The sequence below is a fragment of the Emys orbicularis genome, chromosome 11 (genome assembly GCF_028017835.1).
Source record: "Emys orbicularis isolate rEmyOrb1 chromosome 11, rEmyOrb1.hap1, whole genome shotgun sequence".
Lineage (NCBI taxonomy): Eukaryota > Metazoa > Chordata > Testudines > Emydidae > Emys > Emys orbicularis.
This window is the reverse complement of record NC_088693.1, coordinates 70,504,792-70,529,430: the sequence shown is the minus strand read 5'-3', so window position 1 is coordinate 70,529,430 and position 24,639 is coordinate 70,504,792. Positions and strand designations below refer to the sequence as shown.

The window sequence follows — 24,639 nt, the reverse complement described above, 5'->3', positions numbered from 1 at the left end:
ATATTTCAGCTTTTAGTAAGTGTGGGAGAGTCTGATCCCTTGATTGTAGGAATGGAATGTAGCTGACTGAGCTGGGCAATGACAGCACCCGGGAGTGGGATTGCTGTGCGTGTTAAGTCATGTCATTCTCCAACACGGAAAGCTTAAGCCCTATCTAGAACTCTGCTACTTCATTTATGAGTAGAGGCATGGCATATACCCATTTAGTGGCTAATCTGCTTTCTGTTCTCTGCTTTTTTTGGTTGAGACAGTGCAGATGCTGGGTTCCTCCTCTTCACTTGCTCTGACAGGGAGGATGATGACCAATCACCATCCAAGATTTCACTGCTCTCTACGGCTCTCTCCTTTGCTTCTCCAGTTTAAGCTCTTCTGATCTGAAAGAAATGAGGTTGCCTGTTCTACCTTGATAGTTGGATCAGTGAGTATTGTTGAAGCCTGGGCTTGGAAAGCCAAATGGGGATGGTGTCTGCACTGTCCTAACAGAGCCACAGAAAGCAATTTAGCAGGGAAGGGGCAACGTCACATGCTTTTTTGTGGCTCTGGCTGTGACTGCACGAATTGGGTTTTGTACAGTGGCATCCTATGGAAAGCCGCCCTAGAGAGGGAGAAGGAGAGACAGAAGCCTGACTGAAAAGAGGGAGCCTGAGGTCATGAAAAGGAAGGGCCAAGCACCTCTGACTCTTTTACAGATTCCAATGTCAAAGGCTGGTAGCCACCCCAGACACTTCTTTGAGGAGAATCTCTACTCGAGGTGAGCTTCTCTCCCTTCTAAGCAAGCTGAGCAGCTGTTTTCTGCTGCACTTCTGGACATTGTTTCAGCCACTGCTTTGCTCCACTGACTGATTGGCGATTTCCTCAGCGAGAGAAGGAAAAAGTGCTTAATGCTCCAATGAGAAAGTGCTGCTGCAAGAGGTGCAGGTGAGATTTCTTCCCTCATTGAGAGCCAGATGGTGCAAGATGCGATGGAACAGAGGTTATCTTCCTCTGCATTGCTCATTGCTCTTAGTGAGAGAGGGATTGGAGAAAGGAGGCGTAGAGAGCTGGTAAATGCTGAATGGTAGTTGCCATTATGCCTGTCAGTGAGGAGGCAGGACCCAGCATCTGTGCTGTCATGGACAAAGCCACAAAAATATTTAGTATATTATGGTCAGCATCCCTCATAATAGAATTTGGACAGTAGACAGTAAACTTAACTGCAAACATATAAATTGCCTCTCCCTTGATGGTCCAATAAAATCAGTGCCTTTTACTCGCCACATAAAAACATGCCCTTATCTTGATGTAGAGATTACCACTCCAAAGTAACTTGAACAGTTCTGCCTCTCATCACATGCTGAGGGTTTTCAAACTTTCTGTCTGCCAGCTAATTGGTAGGGGGAAAAAGTCCAGAAGGTGAGAGCCCTTTGCGAGAGCTTTGCCAGTTCTGGAAAAGTTCTATTCCAGGTACTGAGAGCAAGAGAAACTCCAACTCCTACAACCACTACAGAAGGAGGGGCGACTGTTTAGCTAACAATGCTATTAAAAGTGAAAACAAACCCATCCATCAATGTGTTAATGACTTAAAGTAACCAAATAAATTACAGTGAACAAAGTATTAAGATGAATGTCATCGTAAGCCTTTATTCCAGCACCATGAACCATGTAGTGAAGTTACCAACCTCTCAAGTTATATGAATATTTTTGGTCATTTCATACCAATTTATTACTATTATACATTGATTATAATGGAGCAATAGAAACCCCTCTAGAGAAATGTAACTTCCATTAAAAAGTCTCCTTTCAACTGCTTATAATTTTCTGATTCCTTTTGGGCTGAAATTTTCTCTATCAGGTGAATATTTTTGGGAAAGCTTTTTCTCTCTCTCTATATATCTATATACACAATGATTAACTACGGTAGTTCTGAGGCCAGTTAAGTAAAATGTCATCCATTAAATACCACCCAAAGGTGAAATAATTCCTGAGACTTTTTGGCTTCAGGCAATATATATATATATATATATATATATATATATATATATATATATATATATATATATATATATATATATATATATATATATATATATATCATACATTTGCTATTGCAAATACAGTCTATACTTTTACTGGTTGAGGGTATTTTTCCTCTTTCACAGTTTCTCTCCAATTAATGGGAGGAGGTTTATGGGCCCCTCTTACCTTGGCAGGAGCAGTCTTTGGGCTTGATTATCCTAGAAAATTAGGTTAAAACATGACCTTGCAGTGTAGACAGGGATGTCATGTTTATCTTTGTATTAGCTGGTTAAACCTATGGGTCTAGTAGAGTTAACCAATGACCAGCTGACGTGGTCTTAAAATGAAGGTCCCTGTCTATGCTGACTGCAAAGTTCCATTTAACGTAATGTTGGAACTCAGCCTTGAGGAGTCAAATTAACTAATACAATCTAACTTGCTACGGAAGGACAAGCCCTTTGAGGGAAAGCTCTCGCTCCCTCCTTTCCAAATTCCCATTGTTGTAGGATGGGAAGAGTCTTCTGTATGGTGCAGCCTGCTCCCCTTGGTGCACTGGGCCCACCCTGTGTGCCCGTGCAGAGGGGGCTGGCACCATGGAATGCACACAGTGTGTTCCAGTGTGTACAGCGAGAGCAGCCTGAGCGCAAGGATTGCATTTGTCCCTGGTCTTTATTAAAGGCACACACAAGGGAGGGGAGGGGAAGAGAAGGCTCCCTGCTCCCCTCCATCCCAACACTAAAACAAGAGCCAGGGACATTCTGGCCTGAGGTGGAACAAGTGGACTGAGTGGCAGAGAATGAGGCTACATAGGACTGAGTTGGCTGGCTGAGGACTTGCCTTTCCTCTGACAGAGGTCTTCCAAAAGTGGAAACATTATGAAAGAAAATTATAAATAGCACATGCAAAGCCCCTTTATGTAGTAAGTGCCTGTATTCCCCATGGTTGGCCTACAGTCATCCTGTCAGTCTTGAGAAAAATATTGGGGCAGACAGTATGTTTTAAAAAAACCCAACTAAGTCTTGTTTCATATTAATAGTGGCTGGCATTTAAAACTACAAGGACATTTAAAAGTGCTCTCTTTCAGCTATCTGGAATCTACTCAGACTAATTCCTTAACTGCTCACCTTGTTTGGTGCCAAGTAACATTAGCCAGCTTGTAAAAGGTAAATTGCAACCTTAGCCCTTCCCTTAACTTGATTGATTTTAATCACTGGAGCTTGTTTTAGCTATTATCTTTCCCATGTGATTTCCTTTATGTGCTGCCATTCACAAACTGTTAAAATGCAAACAGAGATGGCAAAGAAATGCAATACCTGACAATAGCATGTGCACGCTCTTTTATACACTATTAAAATGATATGGCCTTCACTCAGAACACTTAATTGAAAAACAATTATACTGCAAAATGCTTTAGACTACAATCAATCAAGCACTGTCAAAGCTAGTAAAAATGTATGTTACTGGCAGGAAGCAAACCATCATATTCTGCCCTTTCGTAATTTTTGCCGTGCTCTTACCTAATGGCAATATTCCATACAGTGCTATTAGCTGTCTGACATCTGTGAGAGAGGGCATTGGCTCTATATCTACCTGACGAAGCGTAGTCCCCAGATAGCTGTACTCGCCTGCAGGGAGGAAGCATGGGCTTAATAAATGTGACACTGTATTGTTATAAAGTGCATAATTCAAATAATGAAAAACTACCACGGAATACAAATTTTGCATGCTCTCAGCAAACCCAGTTCTGCCATGGGAAAGGGACTCAGGTAGGGGAATGTTGCCATGGAATACAGGCCTAGAAGGAAAATGAAGTTAAGCAAACATTCCTGTGCTGACTCTCCCTACTAAGCAGGTTGTGGAGGGCATGCAGCAGAGAAATAAGTCTTAAATAACCTTTTAAAGAAACTTTGTGGTTCACAAAAGAATCATTACTGACACTATAAATCACATCAATAGAGAATTTGGGGAGTTGAGATGTCATATTTTTGGAATCACCAATGAACCAAGATGTATCTAAGGGATTTCAAAAAGGGAAAAATATATTGTTTAAAAGGTGACTTAATTTTTTTTTCTGAATGTTGCCTGCCTTCATTATTCCCACCACATCTCAGTTAGTGGGGACACTCAGCACAGCAGTCTGTGTTCAGTTCAATGTTTGTTTTTTGCATTGCACTTCACCTTTTTTATTTAAACTTAGCACTGCTGCAGACGGAAGCAGTCTAAAACGAGAGTCCTGCCTCATCTCGTTAGAGAGCTGTAATCACATATAGGACATAGTGGGACAAAGATCCAGAAGGATGGGACACAAGCAAGAAAATTAAGGCTATGTCTATGCTGGATCTGGAGGGGTAACTTCCAGCTTGAGTAGATGCATGTTAGCTCGCGAAAAATAGCAGTGTAGCGATGGGATGGGCTAGCCGCACCAAGTACATACCTAGGGTTTCAGACAAGATTGTACTCGTGAAGCTAAGACTATACCGCGAGCTGGAAATTTCACCTCCAGCTCCAGTGCAGACATACACTAATAGTGCAGGAAAAATACATTTAAGAAGGATTCATTTCTTTAGCATAAATAACATGTTCTGTAACTAATACTATTTTGTATTTTGATGATGATAACTTACAAATAGGAAGGAAGAACATCCAGCTTATCTGGGATAGATGTAAAATTAGGTATAAAATGAGAGAGAGTTGAGAGATACAGTCATAGTTTGGGCAAGGAGATGGACAAGCACTGGCATAGCCTCCCCTCCCCCTTTGAGGGTAAAATTCATTTCAGGTTTTATCTTTTATTTAAGGAGAAATCAAAAGAACTAGCCAGAAATTAATCTTCAGAGATTTAATTAGAAGGCATCAAAGGGTTTAATTGCAACTGGCCATAAATCATGATGGATAGTCTCTGACTAATTTAGATAAGGTCACCAAGAAAATTAGTTCAGCAATGTCGGTTTGTCATAGGGATGGACGTTTCAGTACCTTTACTCACTGTGTGGCTTCTGCCCTTTGTCTTCTCCCCCAGAACCGTGAGTGAGTGAGCAACCTTTCTAGGATTTCAGGACTCAGGGCTGAAGGGCACGCATTTATTTCTCTATGGGCTATAGCTCTAACCTTGTAACTTTAAATGTTGCTTTTGATTTGATATCAAGCCAAAAATTTTAGGCCTCGCTCCTGGGAAATGCTAAGTACCATTTGTATCACTCTAGCAGTGCAAGTGGGACTTACAGCTGCCCTAAATGGAAAGCTGAGAATTCCCTGAACATGAGAGAATCTTCTGCTGGGGCAGGGCTGGCTTTGACAGCTCTATGCCTCCCCCCTGCCTACCCAGAGTAGGGGCTGTGTGGGGATGTGCTGGCTATGAGCACTCTGTATTACAGTGATCCCCCACCCAGTGTAGTGGCTCCTAGTAGGTCAGTGCTGCTTTTATGTAACTTAGAGCAGCCCTGAGGCTACCCTAAACTATGACAGGAGCCAAACTGACTCCTGACAGCTTCAGGATCAAGGGATTACAAAGATGGCTCAAAGCCATCATTGCCCCCCTACCCACCTCTCCAGTTGGTGTGCTTGAGGTTTTGGTGCTGAGTGTTTTATTAAAATTGTGAGGGGATGTTTTGATTTTTCCAAAATTCTACAATGTTACCAGCCACTAACTATCCTGTTGGCCAAGATGGTCTTTCAAAGTGTCGGTGATTGAAATGTCTGTCAGCCATAAACGACCTTGGGAAGGACAGCTGGTAGTGGTTGGGCGAGTGCAATAATAATGAAAAGCTTCCATTACTACTCTCAGCACTCTATGCTCTTTAATGAGTATGCAGTGACTAGAATACCAATACCAGCTCATTCTCTAGAGTGGGCAAGGACTCTGTTGGCAATAAATGCTGCTTTTAACAGTTTATAAAAACATGGCACTTGCAGCTGATATGAGAGACTCCAGATTTTCCTGCTTAGATCTATACCATATTACTGGCCAGATGCACTGTACATGCTAAGTACTGACAAGCTCTTTAATTGTAGTCCTTTAAATTAGTGGGTTCTTCCCCTGATATATTGCAGCTTGTTCAGTTTTAGGGAATGGCCCAAAACAATCAGAGAGCGTATCAAGCCACGGTGCAACCTGTGAGATTGCATTTCTTCTCTGAACACTAGCCCCACTGCACTCAGATCTTTCTATGGTTTTCTATCCGTGTATGTGAGGCTGTATAATATTGGCGACTATTTTATTTTCTGGAAAATATTTTGGACACACTATAAAACACAAGGTCGCTACGCCCTCAGGTTCCATTGTCTTGCCAATATTGCCCGCAGCTGCTTGAATGGTAACTGACATCTGACAGCTACTTGTGACAGCCTAAAATTCAGAATTTTCAAAGGTGGGTATATAAAGCAAGTGCTTACCTCCATAGCTAGGCACTTCAACAGTACAAATTGTGGGTACTGAGCACCTCTGAAAATCAGGCTTCTTTTGATTTGGGTGCCTAACTTTAGACGCTTGTCCCGGAATCTTATTGAAACTGCAACTGTACTTCATTTCATTCTTGACTTGACTGGTCATGGTGATTAGTGAACCTTGGAAGGTTTGCATGTTTCATTAGATAAAACATACAAACACTTGGATGCTCAAAGTCCAAATATCTTTGAACTGGAAATCTCCCAGGAAAAGGTTTTCCTGAAATCTTGGTTATGGCTGGACTGTAAATAACATGAGAGCAGCTTCTTACAATATTTTGGTACTTCTCTTTCTGGCACCTGGCAAATTCAGGAATGACGAAGTAGTGGCATGCAAACATGTTTAAAAATACAGAAAACAGACCCACATTTCAAATTTAAAAAAAAGGGTTGAATTTATTCTGACTTGAGTTTTTGGTCAGCTGTTTCATTCAATCTATTTCATCCATCTTGTATAAGCAGCCAAACTAGTGTAACTGGAGTTCACTATGGATGAAGTGTTCTCATAATATTCAAGATATTAGCTCTGATATGTAAGACATTTAAAAATGTATACATTACCAACATAATCAGAGAGTTTCACTGTCTTGGGCTTTATTAGTAATCCTCCTTCTACTAGTTCCTCGTACAGAGAATCAATTGTCCTACAGACAAGATACATAATTTCAGAAAATTCTAGAGGTCTGCAAAAACAGTCCAATCCGTCAGTAACAAAACTAAATGGAACATTTACACATCTTTAGCTTTATAATATGTAATTTTTTACTGGGAGGTAAAATTGATTATTGCTGTCAATATTTAATCATTATTGACTTTTCTGTCTCATCTGTTATTTGTTCTCTTCCCCGTTAAATAATAGTCCTACACTTTTATTTCCTTATATACCACATAATTTGTTATAGCAGTCATGACTACCTGTTTCCAGGTGATGAAGATCACTGACTCCTGTTGTAATCATTCATTAATATCAATTACTGAGAAATTCTTTTAAAATCCTAATAACAGCACATAACATTATGCTTCTGCAATTAGTAATTCATTAAATTCCAGGAAAATTAATCTGTTTACAATAGACCAATTTCCACTCCTTTAAGAACATCACATACTTTATTATACTGGATCAACCAATGGTCCACCTAGTTTGGTATTCTCCCTGATGGGGGCCAGAGCCAAATGTTGTAGAGGCAGGTGAGAAAAATCATGCAGTGGACAATTATGGAATAACATGCTCATTGAGGAAGTTTCTTCCTATCTCCTGTCAATTTGTGGGTGTTTTTTGCCCTAAAAAATGAGGATTTATACCCTTGAATTTTTTCTCTCTCTTTTTTGGTATCCTGCTAAACTCTCGGCCTCAATGATATTTTGTGGCAATGAGATCTACAGACTAATTAAAATTGCTTTGAGGAAATAATTCTTTGCACACTGTATAAGTATATTGCCTTCCATTTTTATTGAAGGTCATCGTCTTATATTTTGAGGGTAAATAAGAATGCCTAATTTGACCTTCTTTAGATCTTTCATTATTTTGTATACCAACATCATCTCTTATTCATCTCGTCTTCAAGCTAAACAGTTCCAATCTGTTCAGTGTCTCCTAAGGAAGTCTTTCCATGCCTCTAATAATTTTGGTTACCAGTCCTACTAAAAGAATATAAATATTTAATAATAGGTATCAGTTGGCCAATAAAATCAATATACCTTTAATTTCATGTCTCGTGTGTTTTCCAATAGACATTTCATTTAAAAATTCTTATGTCCACACAGTGCATATGTCAAGGCTGTATCCCCACTTTGAACTTTAGGGTACAAGTGTGGGGGCCTGCATGAAGACTTCTAAGCTCAACTACCAGCTTAGATCTGGTCTGCTGCCACCATTTCCACAAGCTAATTCCCTTCCCTGGGAAGCTTTGAGAAACCTTTCACCAATTCCCTGGTGAATACAGATCCAAACCCCTTGGATCTTAAAACAAGGAGAAATTGACCCTTCCCCCCTCCTTCCTTTCACCAACTCCTGGTGAATACAGATCCAAACCCCTTGGATCTTAAAACAAGGAGAAATTGACCCTTCCCCCCTCCTTCCTTTCACCAACTCCTGGTGAATACAGATCCAACTCCCTTGGATCTAAAAACAAGGAAAAATCAATCAGGTTCTTAAAAAGAAGGCTTTTAATTAAAGAAAAAGGTAAAAATCATCTCTGTAAAATCAGTATGGAAAATAACTTTACAGGGTAATCAAACTTAAAGAGCTCAGAGGACCCCCCTCTAGTCTCAGGTTCAAAGTACAGCAAACAAAGATAAACACTCTAGTAAAAGGTACATTTACAAGTTGAGAAAACAAAGTAAAACTAAGATGCCTTGCCTGGCTTTTTACTTACAAGTTTGAAATATGAGAGACTTGTTTAGAAAGATGGGGAGAACCTGGATTGATGTCTGGTCCCTCTCAGTCCCAAGAGTGAACAATCCCTTAAACAAAGAGCACAAACAAAAGCCTTTCCCCCCCCCCAAGATTTGAAAGTATCTTGTCCCCTTATTGGTCCTTTGGGTCAGGTGTCAGCCAGGTTACCCGAGCTTCTTAACCCTTTACAGGTAAAAGGATTTTGGAGTCTCTGGCCAGGAGGGATTTTATAGTACTGTACACAGGAAAGCTGTTACCCTTCCCTTTATAGTTATGACAGCATAATTAATACATAAGCAGTAATAAGGAAATGCAAAATTTAATGTGCCTACAACATTAACGCTGCCAGTCTGGTTCTTGTTTTCATAGCTGAATGTATAACGTGATGATTTTTATGTTAGGTGTATATCACAAAATGTACAGCAGGTATAACGTGGACAAGATAGCACTGCTGTAAGAGCCATAACTTCTGCATTTCCTGCTTTATTATTTTAAATGTGCAAATTTAATGATGCATGAACTGCGTCTCCTCCATGTGGAAGTGTGTTATGCGCAGTCCCTTCTATTGATTGAAGCTCCTGTGTTTCTCTACCATGTAACAACACACAAAGATAGACATGAGCCCTTCTTGGCTATTTCTGAAATGTTACCCCTTCTCCTGAACAGCAGGCACGAGCAATGTGTGAAACTTAAAGGCCAAAGAAACTACCATAACAAGCTAGCTACTACAAAGCATATAATATAGTATTAAAATAATAGTCACTAATAGCATAGTATTATAATAATTACATATTTTCTGAGTAAGCCATGCCTGTTTGGTGTGGCACTCTGTCCCCCTCTAAAGGTGGGTAGGTCAAGTAGAGGTTGATTGTGCTTGCTACAGCCTTGGCTAAGAGAGTTGGGTGTTTTAGTTCAGGCAGTAGAGCCTCATGCATTAAGATCCAGAGGTCCCAAATTCAATCCTTGATGCTGCTGACGCACCCAGAGGCATCAGCATTACAGCTGTATAAGTGTATGTTTATATATGTAAAAGTGCATATGCATTTACTTGATAGACCCTGGAGCTGTTATATGGTATGAGAGGTCATCTTCCATACACTTCCATGAAATATTTCTTCAACACTTACTTATTTGGCTTAAGAGATTTTTACATTTGAAACCAAAATAAGACCCCCCTTCTTGATCGATTGTATTGCAGTAGTGCCCAAAGGGCCCAGTGGTGCTAAATCCTATACAAGTGAATGGGACTGGAGCACACTGCAAGGCACTTCTTTCCACCACGTGCTGAGCATACTTGTCTCTACAGTGACCTTGCGTCCTGCTGCCCTAGGAGCGCCATCTGTCCCTGTTCCACGCTGCTACTAGATAAATTGGTACTAGTTGTGATAACTCAGCATAGGTTTGTATTCTACGTACAAGTGAAAAATGGGCAGATTATCAGTCGATGTATCATGTGAATGTTGAAAATTCAGGTGTCAAAACATGGAATTCGCTCGAACCCCTCAAGTAAAATAAACTCTGCCCTCAGAACAGAAATATTTAACAAATTATAAGGTGCCCTCAAGAATTTATGTTGGTCAGACAAGAAATACGACTGATCTATGACATGTACTTTTTACATGAGAAACAAAGGCTGCTTTATTGTGGTATTTCACTAGAGCTGGCTACAGCCTCTCTTCTCAGGGACTTTAAATTGGATGGAAAATCTGTAGACATCTGAGACTGCCAGGTGTTCCTGCACCTGCTGGTGAGGGGCTGGGGGAATAAAAGTAAAAGGGTCTTCATTAAAGAATTGGGCCCAAGAGCCTGCAAAGACTTACACGCATGCTATGTTTATGCACTGAGTAGTCCTATTGGTGTCAATGAAGTCTGGCTGTTGAAGTACATGTGTAAGTCTTTACAGGATCAGGGCCTTGGCTTGTACAAACTACTGAAAACAGTACAATTAAAGGGAAACACACACAGGTCATTATTGTACAATGTATACCATCAAAGCAGCATTTGTCTTGTAATGGGTAGCACTACAAACCTATCAGTCAAGAGGCGATGTGGCATTTACTGACAACGCAGAAATGGATTTTTCTTTGAAATATTTCATAGACTAAAATGAACATTTTGCAAATTCATGATGGGTTTGTTTTATTTTCTAGACATCTGTGGATATTTATAGCGGTTATTAAAATGGTTCTGTTTATTGTAGGGTTCCTCATGTGTGTGAGGCTGCTGGCACGGGTAGGTTGAAATGTAAACCTACCAGTTCTGACACTGTCCTTTTGTAATTAAACAAAACGAAAAGGGTTTGGCAGTGTGGCAAATATAAAGGATACATAATTTCATCATTATGTAACTCTTAGAGTGAACCGGTGCATTCTTTACCTGTCGGGAGTCAAATCTTTCTCCTTTTTCTTCTTCCCACTTTTCTTCCCTTTTTTCTTTTTCTGAGGACCATAAATGTAGACAGCAATTAATGACATAAGTAGCAGGGCTGTAGAACTGAATGCTGTTGGAACTGAGATGAAGGCCAAAACTTGCTGATCCAACTTGAATAAACCTAAATATTTCAGCATTTGTATTTTCCACTATCTATGTACTTCTACGTGGTCCTCACCACTATAGTACCTGAGGAATAGATTGTATCCTTGCAGCACTCTGTGAGATAGGGAATTACTATTCCCATTTACAGATGAGAAACTGAGGCACAAGGGAGACTAAGTGACTTGCCTAAGGTCCCAGAGAATGGCTGTGGTTGAGCCAGGAATTGAATCCAAGTCTCCTGAGTCCCAGACTAGTGCCCTAACCATTAATCTCCTTCCTACCTAGTCTTTGTAATGCCTCAGGGAAGAAGTAGCATGAGGTCAGGATAACTAGAGCAGGTCTTCTCTTGGGATTTTCTCCACAGTAACTGAAGCATTATGAGAAGGCTACATATTGTGCAAATGGCTTCCTCACACATTGCAAAACCCCATGGAAAACAAATAAACACAAGTGTGGGAATCACATATGCTAGCACTCTCCATAGTCATTAGAAGTCACTAGACACAAATATACTTATGGATTTCAACACAACAATTAACTAAGGACAGCGCTTGGTTAATCCATGTGTGTAACACACAGTGGAGTTAGAGCTTGGTGTAGTAGGCCCAGTCCAGCAAAGCACTTAAGCATGAGCTAATGTGATTAGTCATATTGAGGTCAATGAGACGACTCCACACATTTAAAGCCAGGCATGAGCTTAAACGATTAGTTTCCTCAACCCTTGGGAAGAAGAGACTTTATAACCTCCTACTCATGCATTTATTTATTATTTTATTGAATTATTAACAAACCCTTATGCAGTGCTCCAGGGGTTGCACATTTAAAAAAAAAATCCTATCTGGAAAATACTATTGTTCCCGGAGTAAATCAGCATGGGAACATGCTCACCATCATATTTGTACCATGTCATACTACACTAACTCTCAGGGGACATTAGAGAAGAAGGCAACTTTTTAAAATGATAGAAGCAGATTCTGAAACTAATCACAGCAGCTAATGTATCTCCTCTACAGATTGCAAATGATACAGCAATGGCCTTGTGCTACTACACATTTCCGTAAGTAGTGCAGGGAACTGTATCTTCACAGCACTGTACCTAAGCACGGAGTATCCTCAGGCTATGTCTACACTGCCCCGCAGTTCAGACTACAGGGCTGCACCCCAAAGTGCTGTAACTCCCTTGTGTAGATGCTGCCGGTGCGAACTGAAAGGTTCCTAGTTTGTATGATGTAGTCCTGTCTGAAGGAGGATTACATTAATGGGAACTATGAACCTTTTAGTTCATGCCCACGATGACCACACTGGGCAGTTACAGTGCAGCACTTTGGTGTGCACTGCTGTTCACGCCCCTATAGTCTGAACTGCAAGGCAATGTAGACAAGCCCTTAGATGCCTCTCCTGTCTTTCTGGCTAATGCTACTGTGGTGTGCTGCCACCCAATGTGTTATGTCAGAGATCAATTATGAATCCCTTTTATATTAGAACTATGATACAAGTAACACATGCACACGCAATCTGAGCCATTTTCTTTCCTCGAAGTTTACAGTAGTTTCGTGCTCATTTTTCCCGATCTTTGCTCGATTAATTTGTGACAAATGTTTACAATAGTGGTAAGAATGGACTAACGGTGCCTAGAGAACATGACTTACGAGGCATAAATGTCCATGAAATAAGAAAACCAAGGGGAGAAGGCAAAGCCAGGACTCGTGTATGCAGCAAGTGCGCTATGTTGGTGTAGAGGGCCAGATTCTGATGCCCTTATTCGCATTGAATAGCGCCTTCTTCCATGGTAGTCCCAATGACTACTAAGCAATTTCTAAATCTTGCCACTTTTTCTTACATAGTATCTCTATAATCCTGCTTTTCTTTTCTGCCCATGCAGCCAAAGCCCTCATTATTACTGCAACCTCCTCTTTCCTGGGCTTGACTGGCACACCTCAAGTCTATTTAGCATGGATTTTTCAAGAAGTCACTTCGGTACTTCTGAAAATTTTACCCCTTGTTAAGGTCGTCAGATTACTAGGGCAGCTACATAGGGTGGGGCTATTAGAAGCCTAATAATGTTGACTCTTGCCTTCTCTCTACCAGCATTCCCAGTCCTCAGCATCCACCAGTCAGCTTTTCTCTCCAACATCTCCACGGCTTTTCCCAGGCTGCCCCGTATGCATGGGGCAAATTCCAGCCAGTATCTTCCTTTAAATCCATCCTTAACACTCACCTCTGCCCTGCTGCTTACAAACCTAGTCTGCTCATCATGGCTGCACAGGTGACAAGGTACGACTCTGCCTCTTTTCCACCTCTAAACCCTCAATCCATTTAACTACCAAGCTGGATCAATTCTTCAAAAGATTCATTTGCGTGAACGTTGCATTCTCATCCCTACCCTCTGCCTGTTGGTGTGTCTAGCTTGTAAGCCCTTCAGGGGCCCAGGAACGATCTCTCTTCGGTGTTTGTACAACGGGGCCCGCAATCCTGATGAGAGCTTTTGGATATTACTTTAGTATAAATATTGAACAGTAATAAAATACTTTCATGGGACTGCTTATGGAGTAAGGTGCTGTTTAGCCTGAGTAAGGGTATCTGGGTCTGGCCCAGAATAAGAAGTGATTTGGCTTCTTACCCATCATGCCTGGCTGACTGATGTATTTTCATCACAGCATAATGGCTAATATTCCAAAATCTAATCCGCCTGCCCTTTGGGTGTGAGGCAGCAGGTGAATATTTAGGGTCCTTCTAAAACTACTGGGCCAAATGAAACCCTGGTGTAACCCCACAGACGGGATAAAATAGCCTGTTATCTTCTGGGGGAATGTAAGTGATTTTTGCTGATTTTTCTCTTAGAATGCTAAATGGTATTTAAAAGTCCTGAAATCAAAGGCAAGGCTCTGCTTGGAGGTAAACTGTGTGAACGAGGAGGGCTAACAGCTTCCTTCTGGATTTTAATGGGATAGCTGAAAGAATCAAACTTTTAAAATCCAAGATCATGTTTAGGGGCACCTTTGCTGTAATGGAAAAAATATATATTCAGCTAAACAGTTTTACAGTGAGAAACAGTCCGTTTCCTTATAATGGCCTTCCCAAGAGTTCAATCTCAATGGTGCTTACACATCTCAGCACATGGAAAGCTGAGCTACCTCAGAAAAGGGAATTCTGGGAAGGATGTATGTCAGGAGTGTTTCCTGATGGATTGAGAGTTTTCCTTTTGCTAATTCTTAGCATTTTTTTTTACCTGTGACTACTTATTCTAATGTGATACTATAGACTGCAATGGTGCTTTTGACCTGCACATTGGTTCCTAGTGTCTATTCCCTAGGGCCAAAGAGGAATAGCACTAAGGTCTGTGGGCTTGCTGTGAATGGTAGTTGCAAAGCAAATAGAAAAAAATCTTTCTAAAAGCTGCAGTAAGGATTCTCAAGAAATACGGCCTCACGAAAATGGAGCATGCCCCAACAAAAGAACATGAACTCTGCTTTTCAGTATTCTGCTTGACAGACATTATACTCACTGCCAACTTCCCACTGGTAACTGGACATAGAAACAAGGGTCTGTCTCTATAGTAGTTGTCTTGGGAATGCTGTTTGCAAGGCAGGTTAACCCCCTGGAAAAATTTGTTTTACATCTGGCATCACTTAGTCTTCACTGGCACCGTGAAATCTACAAACATTCCCTAGTTTGTATCACCTGCTTCAGAGGCCCTGGCTCCTCTAGGGAAAGGACTGGATGGGTCTGCCAACACTGGCCCTTGATCAAACAGAAGGGTTACTATTGAATAATTAAGTACTCTTCATCAGCGAGTTGGCAAGCTGCTTCCTAACTGCTCCTAGTCTACACTATGCCCATTACACAAATCCAAATTCTCAAAAACGCAGTCTAAGGTCCATATGCCTCACTACAGTGACTGAGTGTGTATGACCTGGGGGATATTGTGTACACAAATGAGAACTGAGGTGTCTTAACTGCCATGTGTGCATGCAACTATCCATTTTGTGTGCTGAGTCACTGTAACTGTACATGCATTTTTGTGCATTGCCTTCCTTCCTTCTCTTCAAAATTACCCTGACATTGTTTGAATTGGGTCCATAGAGTATTCATATATCAATTTTCAAAGATGCCTCAACCTAGCTTTTGCCCTTGTAATTTTTTTGGTCGGGTGCAAAGAGCATTCTAAATTTCTAAAAGGGCTGAGATCTAACTAGAAGTACGGCGGATGAAGGTATTGGCATGCACAAACAATTCCAAGAGTGAAACTTCAGCACAAGCTTAGGGTTTGCTATTTGCCTTTAGCGTTTTAAATTGAAATGCTGATTCCATCTGGAAATGCTGAATGCCTGCTGTACAAATGTTGTTTGGAATTTAAATCCTTGGGTAAAATAAAAGTGCACATGCAATTCAAAGGAACATACAGGTGTGGAGTTCTCTGCACGCTGTAATGCTGTGAAACTAGATGTAAACAGTGTATGTCAGCACTCAAGTTGTGCTAGAACACTTCCGAATGCTGTTCTGGGACTTTTTTAGGAGCTGGAATGGTGTTCTGGCACTTCCCATGGGTCTGGGCCAGGCAGCACCTTTCCCTCCTCAGCTGCAGCATGTCAGGCCATCAGGTGCCATTGGCAGGCCCAAACGGGGTGCTGGACAGTGGGTCAGCAGAAGGAGCTGGGGACAGTACAGCCAGGAGTGGGCAAAGGAGCATAGAAGTGAGGTGGGAGATGGGAGCCGAGTATCAGGGCCACCCAGACAGCAGAACCCCCCCATGGGGAGCAGGTAGGGTGACCAGACAGCAAGTGTGAAAAATCGGGACAGGGGGTGGGGGGTAATAGGAGCCTATATAAGAAAAATACCCCAAAATCGGGACTGTCCCTATAAAATCGGGACATCTGGTCACCCTAGGAGCAGGAGTCAGGCAGAGCTAGGAGAGGTGGGGGCAGGACAACTGCAGGGAATCAATCTCCTGCTCCACTGGACCTGGACCTCTCCCAGCTCCCCCATTGCCTTCCTCCTAGCTCCCCCTGCTCCCTCCTGGGGCCTCCCACTGCCCTGCATTCCAGCACTTCTTTTTTTAGGACTCCAGCACTGCTATATTTGCTGTGTTTTAATGGGTCAAATACACTAAAGGAATTTATGCCGCTAACTTATTTCCTTTTCCTAAATAAATGTGGTTTAATTGCATTAAATTCTTCAATGGTGAGCAGAATACATTTAAATAATATTTACCAAAATGCACACATTTGTGTGTCAGTCAATTCAGATACTTGAATGATTAGACCAAGATTTTCAAAAGTGACTAGTGATTTTGGTTGTCTTGGTTTCTGGGTGTCCCTTTGGAGACAACTTAAAGGGACCTGCTTTTTGAATGGAGGATACTCAGTCCATGGAAAATCTACTAGCTCCCAGTCCCATGCCTTAATTACAAGACCATCATATTAATCTGGATCAAGCAGGCTCAGAATATATGGTCCGATTTTCAAAAGTGCAGAGCACCCTCCACTTCCGTTGGCTTCAGCTGGAGCTGTGGTTTCAGAGTACTCTTGAAAATCAGATCAATATTGTGGGGTTGTTCCCTCAGAATGGTTTGCCTGGCCCTAAAACATAAATTAAAATAAAAAGTCTAAGGGTTGGTCAACACTGAAATCTAAAAAAACTACAAAGAACACAAAACAAAACAAAACCGCCTAAGGAATCCGCTTACACGTGAGGTGGTTTTGACCTCTTGTGACCTAAGATTCACCAAACACTCACAGAGGGAGTTTCGCTATTGACTTTAATGGGGGTAGGATTTCTTCCTTGGTATTTAGGGGTAGAGAATTGTGATGCATGCTGGCTTTCCATCCCTTGCTGCACTCACCTTCTTTCCACCTTTTTTCCCCTTTTTCCGTTTTTTCTCCTTCTCTCTGTCCACTGCCAGTTTCAGATTCTTCAGTTCCTGTCGCATCAGCTCATCAACCTATTCAGACAGGCACAGGGTTGAATTTTTTTCTTAGTTTTTCCATGCTGTAGCCATACACCCAAAATCACTCTGCAGACAAATATTCAGCCAAACATTTAAGGAAAAGCATGGATAGGGCATCTCCAAATGGAGGCAAGGTCTAGATGTCGGGGCCAGTTCTTACCACCATAGAGAAACCCATGTCGGCAAGAACCATTCTTATAAATGTCCTGTTATTATTGTAAGCACACCTGCACTCTGATCTCCTCCTCCACTTCTTTCCGCTTCTCCTCTTTGATCAATTCTGGGTCATACTCCTGGGGGAAATTCCATCGCTCATCTCTGTTCTGCCAAACGTCTGTTATCCAAAAGCAAAGAAAGGGGGCAAAAAGTTATAGGAGACATTGGTTTTCTAGATGTTGTTGAAAAAAACAGGATAGTTGAAATTATTATTAATTGTATGTAAGTAGCAGACCCTAGAGACCCCAAGCAAGATCAGAGCACTATTGTGCTGGGCTATGTGAAACTCAAAGTTAACCTTCTTTGCCTTGTATTGTAGTTTGGTATTGGATTTCAGGGGGATAGTAATGGATATTGAGGTTGTCACTTTCAGGTTGCAAGTCCTAATCCGTAGAGCATCACTGCTTGTGTTTTTCACTTGCAACCTTAAGGAGTAATGATATAAAATGAGTTCAACCATGTCACCGTACTTTGGAATCCCTCCACTGACTCCCTCTTGCTTCCTGTATCAAGTTTTAAACTAGTCATGGGGAAGTCACAAAAATAGCTCCTACCCAAGGAGCATACAGACTAAAAGACTGACACAGAAAAGATAAAGCAAGCTGTGGGACCAGAGGCATGGGTTAATTTTAAACATTAACTCCTCATCATCCTCATTCTCCCTTGCCCAGTTATATAATACAATGTTGCATTAAATACAATAGAATGAGAGGGCATTTGACTGATGTGGGATAACATTTGTGCCTCACAGGCTATGTCTACACTATCGCGGTAAATCGACCTATGCTACGCAACTCTAGCTACGTGAATAACATAGCTGGAGTCGACGTACCTTAGGCTGAGTTACTGTGGGGTCTACACCGTGGGGGGTCGATGGGAGAAAAGCTCCCGTTGACTTACCTTACTCTTCTAATGGGGGTAGAGTATAGGGGTCAACTGGAGAGCGATCTGCTGTTGATTTGGTGGGGCTTTACTAGACCCGCTAAATTGACTGCTGGTGGATCAATCTCAGAGTGTCGATCCCCTCTGCAGTGTAGACCTGCCCACAGAAGAAGTGAGATTTGGGAGTAATTTGAATGAAGATGAGGTGTGGGCCTGGACTACTGGCTTGGGAAGCCATTCCACACATAAGGGACGGCACAGAAGAAGGCATGAAGATGGGAGTGTGAGATGGAGGGGGCAGTGAGGCTGGCATCATTGGTGGGGCAAAGGGGAACGAGATAAAAATAGGATCCAGCACATACAGGTGCAGCAGAGCTGTGCAGAACTTTGAAGGTGAGGGTAAGAAGTTTAAACTTTATATAGTAGGCAAGGGGGAGGCAGTGGAGGGATTCCAAAAAAAGAGTCACATAGTCCAGCGGATATTACATCACTACTCTTTAATGTTGCATGGGCCAAACACAAGCAATAAGCAGACTACATTTGAGGGAGGGAATGTGAGAAGTGCAAGTCTATGGCAAAATTTCTGTTTATGATAAAGTACCCAATGATTTTACTTTGTGAATATTTTTATTTTTAATGAAAACTACCTTTTGTTTTCCAGAAAAGTAAACTGAAATTTGGAAAGCCCTGTATTTGTTTGAATACTGTGGTATCAACAAAGGACACAAATTTAACAAGGGAAACTCCTTATCTACTCTTCCGATAGACTGAATTAATTTTAAAATGACAACTCCATACCTCGAGTTTCCCTACATTCCAAACCCTGATAGTATCTTTATAATGACAGCTGATCTCCAGCAGTATGCACTGATTCAATTTCCAGATGATTTAAAATTACAGTTTTCTACCTTAAAACATAGACTCCTTTATGAAGCTGTTTTTCATGGACTACTCTTTTCACTACCCTCTGCAGTGTCTAAGACACTATAAACTGAGAAAGATATTCATAGCACCCACAGGAGATCATGCAAGGTTTAGTCTAGTTAATATAATACATGCTGCTATCTACTGCTTCTGATAATTCTCCTGGATTCCAATTATGTGCAAAGTTTGTGTGGTTTTACACATAGGACTCTTCACCTACAAAAACTATTTCCTAATTTTATAACTAAAAATGGTAACAATTAAGGAGGACAGTGGATTTTTGGTAACGAGGAAAGGAACAAAAAGGTATAGACGTCAATTTCTTTAAATGACTCCAGGCCTGTCAAATAACATGACAGATGCCACATAATATTTCAACAGGAAAGGTTGACTTGCCGTAGTTAGAAGGCACGTCCCCCAGGGTTACCCTCGTTTGGAATTTCAGCCTTGGGGAAAGGGGATATTACAGAGAAGAGATGTGAATTTTTAAACACTTTCCTGGCTGGGTCAACGGGTTGCAAGTGCTATGTTTTCACAGGAGCGTTAAGCTTTAGGTATTTATTTTTCATAAACTGAGCCACACTTTTTATTTTATTTTTCATAATTGTTTGTCATTCTGTGCATGGATTAGTGGGTAATAGGCTCTCCAGACAAATCAGTGACCACCTCCTTCCTGCACCTTAGCCAATAGGCTTTATCGATATTACTTGGCAATTGGCTCACTGAGGACTAAATTAGTCACTAGGTTAGAGGTCTCTAATTTTAGAAGATAGATCAATGGCTTGATGTAGATGCGATGTTATTTTTTTCTAGATCAAAAAAATGTTTCCAAGTTCTTTTTAAAGCAAGGTCAGAAGGTTAAGGACATGATGTTTTCACTGAAAAGTGCATGGTGTTCAATTACATATAGGATCATTTAACTAGGGGAGTGTGTGCATGTTTTTGTGAAATGCCGTTGAATCACCTCTTTTTGAAATGCATATAGCTTTCTCTAGATTCATCCTTTTTCTCTATCTCTACATGGCTGCTAGCAGGCTGCCCTTTGGGCTAACACGGCTGTCAGCAGCAGCACTTACAGTACACTTGCTCAGACTCCGAAAACTTAGCCTTTTTAATGTGGAAAACATTATTTAGTGTTAATATTTTAATTGTAGAGAGCAGCCGGTGATCAATACAGGGGGATGCGTAATCGTCACACTCATATGGAAACCGCTTGGTGACAGGGTTTGAGATCTTTCAACGTAAGATAAACATGAAGTCATGTCACCACAGCTGTCAAGGCTGTATCCCTACTTTGAACTTTAGGGTACAAATGTAGGGGCCTGCATGAAAACTGCTAAGCTTATCTACCAGCTTAGCTCTGGTCCCGCTGCCACCATTCTCGATGGATTCCCTCCCTGGGAAGCCTTGAGAAACCTTTCACCAATTCCCTGGTGAATACAGATCCAAACTGCTTGGATCTTAAACAAGGAGAGATTGACCCTTCCCCCCTCCTTCCTTTCACCAACTTCTGGTGAATACAGATCCAAACCCCCTTTGGATCTTAAAACAAGGAGAAATCAATCAGGTTCTTAAAAAGAAGGCTTTTAATTAAAGCAAAAGGTAAAAATCATCTCTGCAAAATCAGTATGGAAAATAACTTTACAGGGTAATCAAATTTAAAGAGCTCAGAGGAATCCCCTCTGTCTTAGGTTCAAAGTATAGCAAACAAGATAAGCACTCTGGTAAAAGGTACATTTACAAGTTGAGAAAACAAAGTAAATCTAAGACGCCTTGCCTGGCTTTTACTTACAATTTTGAAATAAGAGAGACTTGTTTAGAAAGATGGGGAGAACCTGGATTGATGTCTGGTCCCTCTCAGTCCCAAGAGCGAACAACCCCTTAAACAAAGGACACACACAAAAGCCTTTCCCCCCCCAAGATTTGAAAGTATCTTGTCCCCTTATTGGTCCTCTGGGTCAGGTGTCAGCCAGGTTACCCGAGCTTCTTAACCCTTTACAGGTAAAAGGATTTTAGAGTCTCTGACCAGGAGGGACTTTAGTACTGTACACAGTATGGCTGTCACCCTTCCCTTTATAGTTATGACACGCCCCCCAAATCACAGATAGTGTTGGACGTTCGGTTCCACACTGGCTGTGATTTTTTCCTGGAGTTCTAGGAGAAAACAGAGTTAACAAGACACATGTACCTTTAGACATACTACTGATTATATAAAAACTAACAATATGTTTCATTACAAGAACAATTGTTAACCAGTTAACTGTGGGAAACTTTCCCGGGAGCTCTGGAATGTTTATCATACCAGGCCTTTTGCTCTTCCTGAGCATCCTTTAGGTTTTCTTTAGCAAGGGCTAAAGAGTGTCGGAGGGTGTTTTGTAGGTTGCTTACAAAGTCTAGAATGTTAGTTCCTGGAGAAGGCGTAAACCCCTCCCATTGCTGCTTCACCAACTGTAATGGCCCCTTAACCTCCCGGCCATACACAAGTTCAAATGGTGAAAACCCTAAACTGGGATGTGGTACAGCCCTGTAGGCAAAAAGCAACTGCTGCAACACTAGGTCCCAATCATTGGAGTGTTCATTTACGAATTTACGTATCATGGCCCCCAAAGTTCCATTAAACCTCTCCACCAGACCATTGGTTTGATGGTGATGAGGGGTGGCAACCAAGTGATTCACCCCATGAGCTTTCCACAGGTTTTTCATGTTTCCTGCCAGGAAATTAGTTCCCGAATCTGTAAGTATGTCGGAGGGCCACCCTACCCTGGCAAAAATGTCTGCTAATGCCTGGCACACACTTTTAGTCTTGGTGTTGCTCAAGGGTACAGCTTCCGGCCATCGGGTAGCAAAATCCATGAAAGTCAGTACGTACTGCTTTCCTCTGGGTGTCTTCTTTGGGAAAGGACCCAGAATATCCACAGCTACTCGCTGAAATGGGACCTCAATTATGGGTAGTGGCTGGAGAGGGGCTTTAACCTGGTCTTGGGGCTTTCCCACTCGTTGGCACACCTCACAAGACCGGACATAATTAGCAACGTCCTTGCCCATTCCCTCCCAGTGGAAGGACTTCCCCAACCGGTCTTTGGTTCTGTTCACCGCAGAATGGCCACTGGGATGATCATGGGCTAAGCTCAAGAGTTTTACCCGATACTTAGTGGGAACTACCAGCTGTCTTTGAGGATGCCAGTCTTCCTGGTGCCCACCAGAAAGAGTCTCCTTGTATAAAAGTCCTTTTTCTACAACAAACCGGGATCGGTTAGAAGAGCTGAGAGGCGGTGGGGTGCTCCGTGCCGCTGCCCAAGCTTTTTGAAGGCTGTCATCTGCTTCCTGCTCGGCCTGGAACTGTTCCCTTGATGCTGGAGACATCAGTTCCTCCTTGGACTGTGGACTGGGGCTTGGTCCCTCTGGAAGCGATGCAGGTGCTGGGGCTTTTTCCATTGACTGTGAACCGCTGTCCGCTGGTGCACTATGTGGTATTTCAGGCTCTGGCTGAGCCTCTTGGGTAGGGTTATCTGCTGCTTCCGCCAGTTTAGGCTCGCTGGTGCCCTCTGGCATTGGAGTTGTAGACGGGGTTGCAAGCGCTGGACTCAGTGCTGGCAATGGTTCTGGTGCTGGTTGCGTTGCCAGTTCCGGTTCTGGGACTGGCTTTGGCTGGGTCTCTGGGATTGGATCCACTACGGCTGTTGCAGTCGTTGGCAGGGGATCCGGTTCCACCACCTGGTTTTGGGTCTCCGGTAACACAGACGGGGCCCTGGTGAACGGCTCAGGAACAGGGATGGGGGTGAAAGCTTGCTTAGCCTGGCTGCGGGTGACTATTCCCACCCTCTTGGCTAGCTTCACATGGTTGGCCAAGTCTTCCCCCAGCAGCATGGGAATGGGATAATTGTCATAGACTGCAAAAGTCCACATTCCTGACCAGCCCTTGTACTGGACATGCAACTGGGCTGTAGGCAAGGTTACAGACTGTGACACGAAGGGTTGAATTGTCACTGTAGCCTCAGGGTTGATGAGTTTGGGGTCCACTAGGGATTGGTGGATAGTTGACACTTGTGCCCCAGTGTCCCTCCAAGCGATAACCTTCTTTCCGCCCACTCTCAAGGTTTCCCTTCGCTCCGAGGGTATGAGAGAGGCATCTGGGTCTGGGGTTCTTTGGTGTGATTGGGGTGTAATGAACTGTAATCGGTTGGGGTTCTTGGGGCAGTGAGCCTTTATGTGCCCCAGTTCATTACATTTAAAACATCGCCCTGCTAAGGTATCACCGGGGCGATGTTGGTTGCTGGAGACTGGTGTGGTGGGGTGAGAAGGCGTCTGGGGTTTCCCTTGGGATGTGGGTGGGGTCTTGGGTTGTCCCCGGTGATAAGGTTTTGTTTCGGCTTGCCCCTTCTGATATTCGCTCCAACTGCTACTAGCTTTTTTCTTTTCTGTCACCTCCACCCATTTGGCTCCAATCTCCCCCGCCTCGGTTACAGTTTTGGGCTTCCCATCTAGGATGTACCTTTCTATTTCCTCAGGAACACCCTCTAAAAACTGCTCCATTTTTACTAGGGAAAGCAGATCTTCCAAAGATTTAACATTTGCTCCTGATACCCAGGCATCACAATTTTTGTCAATGTGATAGGCATGCCGGATAAATGACACATCTGGTTTCCACCTTAGGGCTCGGAACCGCCGACGGGCATGCTCGGGTGTTAGCCCCATTCTGAGTCTGGCCTTGTTTTTAAAAAGTTCATAACTGTTCATGTGTTCCTTAGGCATTTCAGCCGCCACTTCTGCTAAGGGTCCACTGAGCTGCGGCCTCAGCTCTACCATGTACTGGGTTGGAGGGATGTCGTATCCAAGGCAGGCCCTTTCAAAATTTTCGAAGAAGGCCTCAGTATCATCGCCTGCCTTGTAGGTGGGGAATTTCCTGGGATGGGAAGTGGTACTTGGAGAGGAATTGTTAGGATGGTCTGATGCATCCTGCTTAGCACTTGCTGCTTCCAGTTCATGCTTCCTTTCTTTTTCTCTCGCCTCCTCTTTGGCTTTTTCCAGCTCCATCTCTCTCTTGTGGGCCTCCTCTTTGGCTTTTTCTTCTCTTTCATGGGCCTCCTGTTTGGCTTTTTCCTCGAGTTTTTTAATTTGAAGTAGTCTCTGATGTTTTTTCTCATTTTCTTCTGCTTCTAGTCTGGCCAGTTCTAGTTTGCTAGCTGCTTCACTGGTAGTCATTTTCCTGGTTTTCTTGTGCTGGGTCACACCCTCTGCAGTTGACTGAAACTGGGATGTATTTAGCTCAGGCTCCTGCTGAGTGCTGCTGAGTTAACAGAGA

The 24,639-nt window shown here is 42.5% G+C and overlaps 1 protein-coding gene across 1 annotated transcript in view; it reads right to left on the bottom strand.

The window, feature by feature from the left end:
- The window catches only part of IQCA1 (IQ motif containing with AAA domain 1), a 157,739-nt gene that overhangs the window by 26,009 nt on the left and 107,091 nt on the right, over positions 1 to 24,639 (bottom strand). Inside the window, exons 10-14 of the mRNA XM_065413010.1 lie at positions 17,543 to 17,649; positions 17,211 to 17,309; positions 11,210 to 11,271; positions 7,000 to 7,082; positions 3,513 to 3,620 (exon numbers count right to left, since the gene is read on the bottom strand). Coding sequence (XP_065269082.1) covers positions 3,513 to 3,620; positions 7,000 to 7,082; positions 11,210 to 11,271; positions 17,211 to 17,309; positions 17,543 to 17,649 — 459 coding nt within the window. The remainder of the gene's footprint in view (positions 1 to 3,512; positions 3,621 to 6,999; positions 7,083 to 11,209; positions 11,272 to 17,210; positions 17,310 to 17,542; positions 17,650 to 24,639) is intronic.